Source organism: Sceloporus occidentalis, unplaced genomic scaffold (genome assembly GCF_023333645.1).
Source record: "Sceloporus occidentalis isolate IW3139 unplaced genomic scaffold, rSceOcc1.0.p SCAF_64, whole genome shotgun sequence".
In the NCBI taxonomy this organism is placed as follows: domain Eukaryota; kingdom Metazoa; phylum Chordata; class Lepidosauria; order Squamata; family Phrynosomatidae; genus Sceloporus; species Sceloporus occidentalis.
The window spans coordinates 571,007-583,305 of NW_028317044.1; the positions used below are offsets into that span (position 1 = coordinate 571,007).

The following is a 12,299-nucleotide window of genomic DNA, read 5'->3' on the forward strand; positions in this document are numbered from 1 at the left end:
TGCTGTTAAATTAGAGTAACCTTTGTTTGCCGAAAACTCACTTATGAGTTTCTGTTTGTCAGCAACCTGCCTGCAAGTGAGAGATAGATGCCAGACTGCAGAAGCGGATGGATGCTTGAGCAACAGGAGAAGGTAAGAATTTGCCATTCTCTCTCCCTCTCTTCCCTCCAATGGAAAGCAGCCAGGCACCAATTGGCATCGCTCTGTGAGAGAGGTGTCATATAATCCTCTGCCATGATGAGGTAGATAGGATTTTACATGGAAATGCAAAGTACCCATATTTGGTGCAGTACAAATATATCTCAGCATAGTTAACCAGGGGAGACGTAGGACAACACAGTTAACGTAGCCTATGTAGGGCACTATGACAGCTCATGTATGTTAATACTATATGTAGGGGTATTTACATTGCCAGAAAAAGTGATTGCACAGTGGTCTATATAGACAACCCAAACGTATTACAGTGGGTACTGTGCAATGTCCACCCAGAGGGCCTAAATCCTTGCGCTGCTGCTGAGCATCCATGGCCCACTGACCATCCAAGGCCTTGGTCCAGAATATAGGAGAAGATGCTGCCACAAGGCCCTTGCTTTGGGCGGTCCAGTACCTCCCAGGCGCTGTGTGCTAAAACACAACCTGTCGCTCTTTTCCCAGCATCCTCTGGGGCTGGAGGAGCGAAGGCCGGAGCCGCTGTTGGTTGGCGCATGGGCGCCTCCCCGGCTTTGCTCTCGTTGGCTGCTCTCGGCACAATAAAAAACCTAATGTGACGATAGATCATCGTGGCATTATGCAAAGCACCATTTGCATAATCATTATGCAAATCGGGACAGATAACCGGCTTCCGCCAGCCTCGAGTTGCTTTCAAGTGCCTCTGTTCTCTCCAAGGTAGTGTTTGATTCTTGCAGTTCAATTGCTCCGAAAAGGGCCATTAACACACAGATAGACACCTTGATCTCCCCGAGAAAAAACTTACAAATAGGGTTGGGAGTCAGGAAGGCCCTCATTTGCAAGAGCGGAAGCTTTCTTGCCTCTTTCTAAGGGGAGTTGGTGGTGGTTGGTGTGGGATTTTCCTCAACCCTGGTCTTCTTGGGTTGGCGACGCAACCTCAAGTGATCTCTCCTCCATTGCAAAATGGAGGCACCAAACATTTCCCCCGTATCGCTTTTCTCTTTTTGCAAAAGGTCTCTTTGCAAATGAGTGCCTTTCCCTTTGTGAAGCATGCATGTATAACCAGTACCCAAAGGGACAAAAAACCCGCAACCCATCCAGTTCTTCTCTTCCGTACCAGCCTGTGTGCAACCAGGCAACAATATTGCAAATTTCAATCTGGGATATTCATAGACAAACTAAATATAATCTGCCCCATGTGTGCGGCTGCGGCTGCGGCGGCTGCAGCAGGCCAGATTCGCTCATCTGTTCTCTCATCCGCACAGCGCTCGCTCTGGATTTTGTTCCCCCTTCATGCTAGTGGCTTTAGGATAGAAAAATAACCCACAAAACAACACAGCGTTCCTTTCTATAATGCATGAAAATATGAAGCCGCTAATAAGCATCAGGACTTATGAAAATATGTGCTTCCTAGAATCAGAGAGACCCCAAAGAAGCAGAGTCCATCACCTCCAAAAGGCAGTCCATATGCCACTCCCAAACAGTTCTTACAGCCAAGATGTTGTTCTTATTGTTTCGGTGGAGTCTTCTTTCTTGTCGTTCGGATCCATTGTTTTAGTTTATAGAATCATAGACCCATAAAATGGGGTTTTGTGGGTTTTTCGGGCTATGAGGCCGTGTTCTAGAAGAGTTTATTCCTCATGTTTCTCCAGCAGCTGTGGCTAGCATCTTCAGAGAATGCTGACATGGAAGTGAGTGGGGTATATCACTTCTTCTCAACCAAGGGTCACATAGTATATATGTGTGTGTGTGTGTGTGTGTGTGTGTGTGTGTGTGTGTGTATTCCTTTGCTGAGAGAAAGTGATATACATATTAATTTGTGTATTGTTCTATTGTTGAATGGCAAGGCCAGGATCCTGTTGATGTCTTGTACACGCACGCGTTCGCCAACAGGAACGATTCAGTGTTTTTGTCCAAGATGGAACTATGGAGGTCGAATTGTGCATTCAAATTATGGATGTGGAGTTGTGCGTGGGACACCACTGTCAACAGATGTGAGCTGTACATGGATGGATGTAGACATCTGCAGATGTCTACAGAAGTGCTGCCACATGCACATCTCCATGAGCATCTATTTGCATTGGATGTTGTTGTTCTGGTTGTGTGCCTTCAAGTCATTTCCAACTTATGGGGTTTTCATTCCAGGTTTTCTTCAGAGATGGTTTGCCTTTGCGTATGACATGTCCAAGGTGCCCCAACGGGTTTCCATGGCTGAACTGGGATTTGAATCCTGGTCTCCAGAGTCATAGTCCAAGACTCAAACCAATGCACCACTCTGCCTCTCTATTTGGATTGATAAACAGATGTAATGGTATGGCAACACGCGCATCTCTACTAACGCAACCTTGAACTGAATGTGGCTGTTCTGCACCACATTAAACTGTTTGCGTTTGACGCGTGCACAAAACGCTATTGGGATTGCCAGCCTTGGCGTTCCATCGTTGCGAGGAGTCAACAGGTTGCTTCTCCACCTCTGCTCTTCTCCTATGAGAAGTGCCTTTCGCATACTTTCATTACAATTCGCGAACGCTTGCGAAGGATATACATTGAGAGAACACTTTACGGTCCAATGCTTCTATGGATGCTGAAAGAGCAATTATTTACAATTTGCGCATTCCTCCTCTCTATGCAGTTTCACGCCGTCAGGACTGCAATTTCCAAGACGTAGCAGCAGGGATTCTGAATTGTAAAATGTAAGCGTTATGACGGCCAACCCCCAAATCTCATCTTTTCAGACTAGTAATCCCATCTGAAGGGTTTCTCTGGGCTTCTGATCAGGACGCTTGGAAATGATGTCTGCAACGCCCTCATGGGATGTGTCTGCATGGCAGAAATAATCCAGTTTGACACCACTTGAACCATTACAGACCAGTGCTATGGACTTTGCAATTTTGTGAGGCCTTCTACCTTCTCTGGCTGAGCACTTTGGCGCCACAGTGAACTACGGTTCCCAGATTTCCATAGCCCAGAAGTGGTGTCAAACTGGATTATTTCTGCGGCGCGGATGCAAGAATATAGATCGTTCCAATCCCAGGAAAAACCTTTGACTCAAGTGTCAAATGCACAACTAAACAATTCCACTATAGATTTTAAGTTAAAGGAGGTACCAAATGTGTGTGGGATCTGTTTAAGCCCCTTGGGAAGCAATTGTTAAAGATTAAACCTAGAAGTGGATCCACCAACGTGGTCAAAGGTAATCCGCCCACATCTGCTGCTAACCACTGAACCTTTCCCCTCTCTTTTCGATTCCACACAACTCTGCACTAGATTCCCCCTCCCCAACATTTCCCAGCATGCAAATAAAATAGAATAAGCCCAATTTTCCTTTGCAGTTGCATCTTTTATCTTTTTTGGGGGGGTGCGGGGGAAGAGGACCCCCGCAACTCCTTTTGTCTCTTTGGAACGCTTTTGGAACTGAAAAATGGATTGTGGGAGTCAATCAGATGGAATAATGCAAAGACGGCATGAGGAAAATTGACATATTAAGTATGTGCGATGTGAGAGAAAATGATGGGGACCACTGGGGAGAAAGAGAGAGAGAGAGAGAGAGAGAGAGAGAGAGGAGAAGAAAAACCAGACGCTTTGCAAGGAAGAAACTCTCTCAGTGTGTGTTGTTTAAAAAAACCCACCTGATTTCTCCTAATGGGAAATGGATTTGTGCCGGGTTTTTTGTTGTTGTTCATAGTCTTTTCAGCAGGCAACTGTTGCTTTCCAAAAATCACAGGCCATTTCTGGACTCCACAAGCACAGCTGCTGCTGCTGAAATTCCTGTTTTGTTGCCTTGAAGGACCAGCGCATCCATGATCTTTGGACAACCCTGGCAGCCTTTTTCAGACTAAAACTCAGACACTCTGCAGAAAACCTGAAGGATCCAGGCGCTATTCCCGACTTTGGGCGCATCCACATTGTGGAGATAATGCAGTTTGACACCACTTTAAGTGCTGTAGGGAACCCTGGGATCTGTCGTTTTGCAAAGACTTTGGCCTTCTCTGCCCAAGAGTGCTGGTGCCTCGCCAAACTAGACATCCCAGGGTTGGGCAGGATGGAGCCACGGCGGTTGAAGTGGTATCAAAGTGCATTATGTCAACAGTGCAGACTTTGAGGCATCCTCCCTTCCTTCTTTCTCTCCCACTCACTACGCCTGACCTCCTTCGTTGTTCTGTGTTATGTGCCTTCAAGTTGTTTCCAGCTTATGGCAACCCTAAGGCAAACTAATGGGAGTTTTCTTGGCAGGTTTCTTCAGAGGGAGTGTGCCGTTTTCTAAGGAGAGTGACTTGGCCAAGATCACCCAGTGGGTTTCCATGTCCAAGACAGGATTCGAACCCTGGTCTTCAAGACTATCACCTTAACCATTACTCCACATTGGCCTTCCTGACCTCCTTCACAGGACTCTTCTCAGAGGAAAGCAAAGGTAAGAGCCATCCTAAAAGGAGAGTAAGGCACAATGTCAGTCTATATTATACATTTCAAGCCGGACGTCTGATGCCTGGGACCCAACTTTCTTCCCTCTTTCTCCGTCAGGCGCAGCTGGTGGCTTCTTAAGTCAGTGGGGCAGTGAGTCCGCCCCAGGTTTTCTTTGGCTTCGAAGGACCTCTACAAGATGTTGGAGCTATTCAGGAATCAGCTCCTCTAAAACCCTAGAACGGACTCCCTGCCTCACAGACATGGGACCCCAACTATCACTGGGATTAGCAGCACTGGGAACTGGGATAGGAATGGGAGAAGGAAACTAAGGCCTTCCTTTACACCTTCCCCTCCTTGCAAAATCTGGGTCCGTGTCTAAACCCCGCAATGGTAGCTAAGTGCCTAAGAACAGAGATTCATTGCACGCCATTGCAAGAGCTGTTAGGTGCCCCGTCCAGAAGGCCACGTTCTCAGGCGTTTTGGACCAACAGGGAGGAGATAATGGGCTTTCTTGTTATTACCGGCTAACTCCGAGGGCGAAGGAGAAAGCCAGCTCTGTTTCCCCATCCCCAGCATTAATAAAAGTAAGCCAGAGTTATTACTCCGAGCAAAAAGAGCCCAATTAATATTCCGCCGGCAAACTTATGTTCATTACCGCATGTGTGACAAGAGGTGGAGGGGACGCGTTCCTCTCTAATGCGTTCCGCTCCTCCAACTGCCCACACGGATTATAAAAATAAATAGGTGGGTGGGAAGGAGTCACACGCCTCTGAAACAAACCCAAGGAAGCAATCTTGAGCTCAAGGTATCGGGAGGAGAGAGCTAGCCTGGCAAGGTGGCTCTCCCCTCCCTGCCTTTGGAGGCTTCGGCTTCAGGTGCCTCTTGTTGCTTTTGGGGGGCCTGCAAGGCGTTTCTGACTTAGGGGTTTTCTTGGCCAGACATGTTCGGAGGAGGTTTGCCCTTGCCTTCCTCTGAAAGGCCCATAGTCAAGCAGGGAATCAAACCTGGGTCTCCAGAGCTGTACAAGCAACTACGCCGTATTGGCTCCATCTCATGGCACCACAGATTTATTGGGAAGGCTGCTTGGCCCAAAATACTAAACTTCAGAGCCTGTTCTGCTTCGAAAGTGCAAAGCAAAGGTGGGCAAAGGTTGGCCAGCATCCCATCTGTTGGCCCCAAGGCTATTTCTGGGATGCGCTAGTTCCTCTTGGGATAAGCGTCACATAGTAGTTTGAGCATCAAACTATGATTCTGGAGATTCTGGATTCCGCCATGAATCCCACTGTTTCATCCACAGAAAACCCCAAGACAGCTTCACCTTTTGTTGGCGTTGCGTACCTTCATGTTGTTTCCAACTTAGGGCAACCCCAAAGTAACTCTGTCATGGGGTTTTCTTGGCAAGTTTTGTCAGAAGAGAAAGAAACCAGGTTTGCCTTAGGGTCTCCATAAGTGAGAAGAAAGGACTTGAAGGCACACAGCCACAGATCCCCCTCAACACACACAAACATCAAACCAAAGATTTGGGGAACGATTTTGGAAAACTGCCCACCCCATGTCCCTCGAGAGGTGTCCCAGGACAATCTTGCCACATTTAGGACCGAGAAGGACCTTTTCTTTAGCGGGAAACGACCTATACATTGAGGAAGTCCGCAGCCATAACCACAAGGCCATACTGCTCTGTATTGGATTGTGTTGAATAAACCCCCCTCTGCTTTGCATTAGAAAGGGAGCTTTGCAAACGGGCGCATGCACGCACATCCGCGCACATACATCAAGTGCCGTGAAATATTCATGCGCCGTCTTTCGTCAAGTCGCCTCGAGGCAACCTGCAACGCGAACGTAGTAAATACAATACACTGAGCAATACGATAAGAACAGGAACAAGAGATGGAAAACAAGGAGGGGATTTTAAAAATAAGAAACGAGAGAGAACGACAGAAAGAGAGAGAGAGAGAGAGAGAGAGGAGCAGAGCAGCAAAGAAGATGCCAATACAATAAAAGCAGCATGGGGATTAAGACGAATATCTCCGCAATCCACTGAGAGCTCAAGGGAAGAAGAGGGTCGACTTTTGCCATAGGCCTTAAACGTAGGGGAAACTATAGAAATGGTCGAAAGATCAATTGCTAGGGGTTGCCATCAGTAAAATGAGTACCCAGCTTGTTGGGGGCAATTGGCTAACAGATTGTAAACCGCTTAGAAAGTGCTGGATTCACTATTGAGTTTATCACACAATAAATCCCCTTAGTCCCAGCGTCTCCTTTTCTTGTGTTCAAAGACATAGCCATGATTGTCTGGGAAATCAGTATCCAAAGGGATCTTGCAGGAACTTTGAGATTGAGTGAGCTTTCGTAGACTAAAGCCTAGTTCCTCAGATGCATTTGGAAGTAGGCTCAAGTCTACAAAAGCTCATGGTACCAACTTCTATCTTCCAGTTAGCCTCAAAGGAGTTGCAGGATCCCTTTGCGTACTTCACTTGTGCTGTTGTTGTGTGCCTTCAAGACTTATAGCCAACCTATCGTGGTGTTTATTGAGAGTGCGTGACTCGCCCAAGAGCACCCAATGAGTTTCCATGGCTGAGCATGGGTTTGCACCCTGGTCTTTAGGGTTGTAGTCTGTGTGAACTGACCCCTCAGTGGGGAGTCAAGAGGGCTAGAAACCCCCCATCGGGCTCAAAGCTTCAGCCCAGAAAGGCAGTGGGTCAGTAGGGCTGAGGCAGCCAGTTCTTATCAGCATCAAACTCTGCCAGAGAGCAGAAGCCTGGCCTGGAGTGTCCCAGCCCTTCTCCCATCCAGCCCTATGACCGCAGTCTCAGAGAGCAGACGGAGGGGGAATGGGAAGAAGCCACGTCCCGATAATTGTGGGCGATCAAGGCCTTTTAGCAAGGCCATAAATCAATGGCAGCTGCAGGGACCATGGGAGGCCGAAAGCATTGATTTTCCATTTTGCCAGACATGGGAGCGCGATGGCGGAGAGGATTTCACGCTGGACTGCAATGGAAAGGAGATTAGGAAATGCTGGTATGAGAGATGGAAAGTTTAGGGTTTCCCCGAGGGTAGAGATGGACCCTGAAACAGGGAGGGTCTTTACAGTCCGGGTCTCATTATGCATTGAAGATGCACAAGAGGGGTTTTGTACATGCGCAATGAGCTCTTGCATATTGCAGATCACAACTTCCCCAACAGAACACAGAGGCTGCACATTGGACAAAGATGTGCAATTTAGGCATGCATTCACAACACCAATAGGATTTGCGCTGGAGGCTTTTATCCCAGTACCTTTTGTGGCTTTTATTCCAGTGTCTTTCTCTTTGGGCAGAACATGACATTTTCTTCAATGAAGCATGTCTTCTGTGAAGAAAATCATGCTTTCTGAATGGAAAAGTTTGAGTGTTGTGCAGGTTGTTTTGGTAGAATAAGTTGCAAAGCGTTTGATGCGAAAGCTTGCAAATTCCTTCACATACAAGGTGGAAAAAATGTGAGAGTCTTTTTTCTAAGTTGTCATCATCATCATCCTCATCCTCATCATCATTCTTATCTTACTCCTGTGTCTAGACTAGGACATAGATCACACTGTCTACCTTAGGGTTGCTGTATGTTGGCGAGGACTTGAAAGCATACAACAACAACGAGAATGATATGCAGTTAAAAGCCTACCTATTTAAAAGGAAGAACAAATATAGACAATGCAGCGTGTTGTTAAAAAAGCCCATGAGCAATCCCTCCTCAAAGGCCTCCTGAAACAAAAAATTGGTCGCGGAATGAAATGTTTGGCTCTCCTCTCCCTCCCGTTCTCTTTCTCTCTTTCCTACATCCAAGTGAGCCGAATCCTGAGCAGCGGCGGCTGGAAATTAGTAAATGGAAGGATTAAATACATGCAAATTGGAGGCCCTTTGCCGCCGCGCAAGGTGTGTGTTTCCAAAAGGACTTTCAGCTGGTAGTTATTTCTCCTGCCATATAACTGCCAGCGGAGAGTTTAATTCATTGCCATGTGAGCAGCCGTGAAGGTCCTGTAAATTTAGAAGTTCAATTTAATCTTCTCTCCTTCCAGGGAGGGGGAAAGTCCCACGTTCCTTGGGCTCTCGGAGCCTAATTCCTTTAAAGAGTAAAGTACCGGGGATAAAAGCCACAAAAGGTACACAAACACACACACACACACACAGCAGGAGTGTAGCCGCTGGCCAAAATCCCATTGGGGTTGTGAATGCATACCTAAATTCCCCTTCAGAAACATTGGACACCTTTGTCCAAAGGGAAGCCTTTGCATTCTGTTGTGTGAGTTGTGATGTGCAAATAAAGGCACAATTGAATATGGAAGAGCTCACTGTGCACTGCACAGTGCATGTTGTGATGCATGTTCTGCATTGCATGCTGCGTCCGCCAACACGCACTGTACATTGCAGGTGGAACACACTGATACGTTGGGTTGTAATTTCCGTTACACCACGACGCAATTTTCTAAGGTGTGTAGTTGCGCATTTCGCATCGTGAGGACACGTTTCTCCTTGCACAGCGGCACTCGGTCCTTGTTGTGTGTTGTGCAATGTTACTGTTAGACGGGCGTAATATGCAGCCTAGCTCTGTCTTTGGATATTGAAGGGATGCTGGATTGCAGATGTAATGCTTGCAGCTTCAATCAATAAAATGGTTTAGACAATTGATCAGTTGAGTACAATTAATCAGCGAAGATTTCTTTAATCAGCCAGCAGCCCTAATTACTGTTATTATTATTGTATTAAGGCAGTGCTATTGGTGAAGAACAGAGATGGCACTTGACAGCATGAGAGAGAGACAGAGAGAGAGAGAGAGAGGAGTCCTTAGAAAAGTGGGGGAAATCCAACCCAGATCCCAGCCTTTTCTTTGTGGCCCCCAAGACCCTTGGACCCCTAAATTAAACATATTTGGAGTGAAAGCTTCTGGACCAGATCTACAAAAGCTTGAGTAAATCCATGCAAGTGTTTTGTATTTTGTATTTCCAAAGCCAAAGTGTGATGTAGTGGTTTGAATGTTGGACTAGGAGACTGGGAGATCAGGGTTTGATTCCCTGCTTATCCATGGAAACCTTTCTTTCTTTCTTTCTTTCTTTCTTTCTTTCTTTCTTTCTTTCTTTTTCAGATCACATTCCTCTTCTCAGGAATGAACTACACGCATCCCTCCATATTTGCGACTTTGATTATTCACGTATCTGATTAATATATTCTCTCTAGGGATATCTAGGTCCTCCAGTGCAACTCTGTGGTCAACTTGAACTAAAGGTTGCACTGAACGGACCTAGAGATTCTTAGAGAGGATACTCTACTAGGCCTTTGTAGCTCCTCCAACGCAATTTCTATGGCCAGTGTCTGTTAAGGTCTCCATCAAAACTGGCAATGCAAGCCAGAAACAAACTTCTGGGGCAAAGCTTAACCCACAAACATAGGATTGACTGAAGTGTCCCTCCATGCCTGGCTTTGCTTCAGCGCTTAGAAAGTCAAAAGGATGGAGCGAAGGCCAAAGAAAGCGTAGTTGCTTTTGTGGGTAGTTGCCAAGGCAGGAGAGAACAGATCGTGAATACAAGGAGAATCGAATAAATATTAGAAGATGTATTAAAGTCTTTAACACCAAAAGGTGACCTCGATCTATTGTATATACTCATGTATGAGGCTAGAAATTTAGGTTTAAAAATGGACCCATTGTCAGTGTAAGCACTATCCCCTGGTGAAAGGTTTAATTTGCCCTGGAAGCACTGGCCCCCTTCTACTCTCTCTTCCATCCAGCCTTTAGTATGAGTACTAATAGTTATGCCTGCTGGACTTTTGCAAGCTCTTTGGCATTGTTTTCCTTTGCTTCGTCCTTTACATCTTACATTACGGGCCCTTGAGTTTACCCTCGACTTATTCATGGGTCATATCAAAATCCATAATTCTGGCCTCAAAACCTGCCCTCGACGTATATATGAGGTCAACTTATAGCCAAGTATATACAGTATGTGGAAAAGTCTGGTTGAGATTCTCGATCAAGATAGTCTGGACCCAAGCCATATAGGGTTTGGGAAGTGTTTCCCATGCATTCCCTGCACATGCTTTTCCTGATTTTCAGTTTGCATGCACGCACATATACTTGAGGCATTTGCCAGCCTCCGTCAAGGAGATGGTGCCCGCTTCATGCGTAGCTCACAAACTCTGGGCCCAGATGAGCCTTGGTTGCAAACCCAGCTTCTGGCACATCCTTCGTGCTGCAATGTGTGAAAAACTGGGTCAGGACCTGTGAAGCCCCCATTCCAGGCTGAAAGCTACCGCTTGCGGGGCAACGCACGAGTTGCGTAGATTCACATGCCTCTGGCGGGAGAGATGTTCTAACTTTCATGACTAATTCCCTTTTCCCGCCCAGCGTGTGCCGCCTCTACATTTAATTAGCCCCAGGTCATGCCAGCGATTGCTTCGGCTGTGAAAGCCCTCGCTGCTGACAATTTTATTCTTCTCCCCTTTTTGCCTTTCTTCCAGATCAGCTCTCTAAGAACTGCTGTGGGCAATGTGTCAAAGGGAAGCGCACTCATGTACACGCACACAGACACACGGCCGAACCCATCAAGGAAAGGAGAAGGAAAGCGCAAGAAGGGGAATCGGTCAACGGAAAGGTTTCAACAAAGGTTTGGCATCGTTTCCCTGGTTTTGACGCAGCGGTTGCCGGTGGCTCCTGGGTCAACAGGGCAGGGAATCCGCTCCAGGTTTTTAACCTGAAGTCCAAAGGAGCTAAAGGTGTATTTTGGGGTGACAGGTCTCACAAACCCAGAGTGGGTTCACCATCCCACTGATAGGGAAGCCTCCCCAAACACATTGCCACTGTTTAGAACAAGGCCACGGATGGAGACTAATGGCCCTTGAGGTCTCTTCCAACTCTATGGCTCCACATTGTGCCTTTTTGCAAGGCAGAGAGGGTTGGACTTGGTGGCCCTTCCAGTTCTGTGATTCCATATTGTGTGTTCCAGCATGGCAATGGGCTTGGACTTGATGCAGCTACAGATCCATAACTGTAGGTTATGCATCCATAACTGCAATACGGAATGGAAGCCAACATTATTAGTCCATCTGTATTCTATTTTTTAAATGCACACATTACAGGCAGTGATGGCTGGAGCCCTGGGAGAAGCAGATCCCTTCTTGGTTTTACTTTAAGTAACTGAATTCATTGATTGATTGACTGATTGATTGATATCCTGCCCTATAACTGAGAATATCAGGGCAGCATGGAGCCAAATTGTTTTACAGCCATTTAAAACAACAGGAATAGTTTTCAAAGACCCAAAGTATAGCGCCTCATTTAACATGCCCCATGAGACCATTGAAAACCCAGTTAGCGCACTATAAAGCTGAAACAGCTATCCAAGGGCGCAAAAGAAGATGGGGGTCTTTATGAGAAGACTGGGCTAGAACATTCTGCAAATAGGGTTGTTGTTTTTTGTCAGTGTCCAAAAGAACCATCTAAGGATTGATGCTCAAGGATTTCTGTCTCTGAGCTGTTTTTGCTTGGCTTTATAAGTCTGAAGCCTCGTTGCAATTGTGGCAGTCGGGGATTAATTGAGTTGAAAAATCAGAAGCCGAGGGTTTTGACATGGTTTCCGGGCCACCGACAAACCCAAGGAAGGGCAAACAGTCCCTGGGAAGGGGGTCCAAAGGGTGGGGAGATGTGTGCGCGGAAGTGAAATATATCTGGCATCTTATTAACCAAGGACATCTGAGCCCCTAATTAAA

General features: G+C 46.6%; 1 protein-coding gene across 2 annotated transcripts in view; it reads left to right on the forward strand.

The window, feature by feature from the left end:
• LOC149287031 (uncharacterized) overlaps positions 1–12,299 on the forward strand; it is a 149,283-nt gene that overhangs the window by 124,556 nt on the left and 12,428 nt on the right. The window contains exons 7-9 of one of the 2 annotated variants that reach the window (XR_016277532.1): positions 63–132; positions 4,402–4,579; positions 11,052–11,197. Coding sequence is in view for 1 of the 2 variants with exons in the window: in XM_089493473.1 (XP_089349599.1) it covers positions 4,402–4,579; positions 11,052–11,197 (324 nt within the window). In the remaining variant the exon portion in view is untranslated. The remainder of the gene's footprint in view (positions 1–62; positions 133–4,401; positions 4,580–11,051; positions 11,198–12,299) is intronic. The other variant, XM_089493473.1, reaches the window with a different exon arrangement.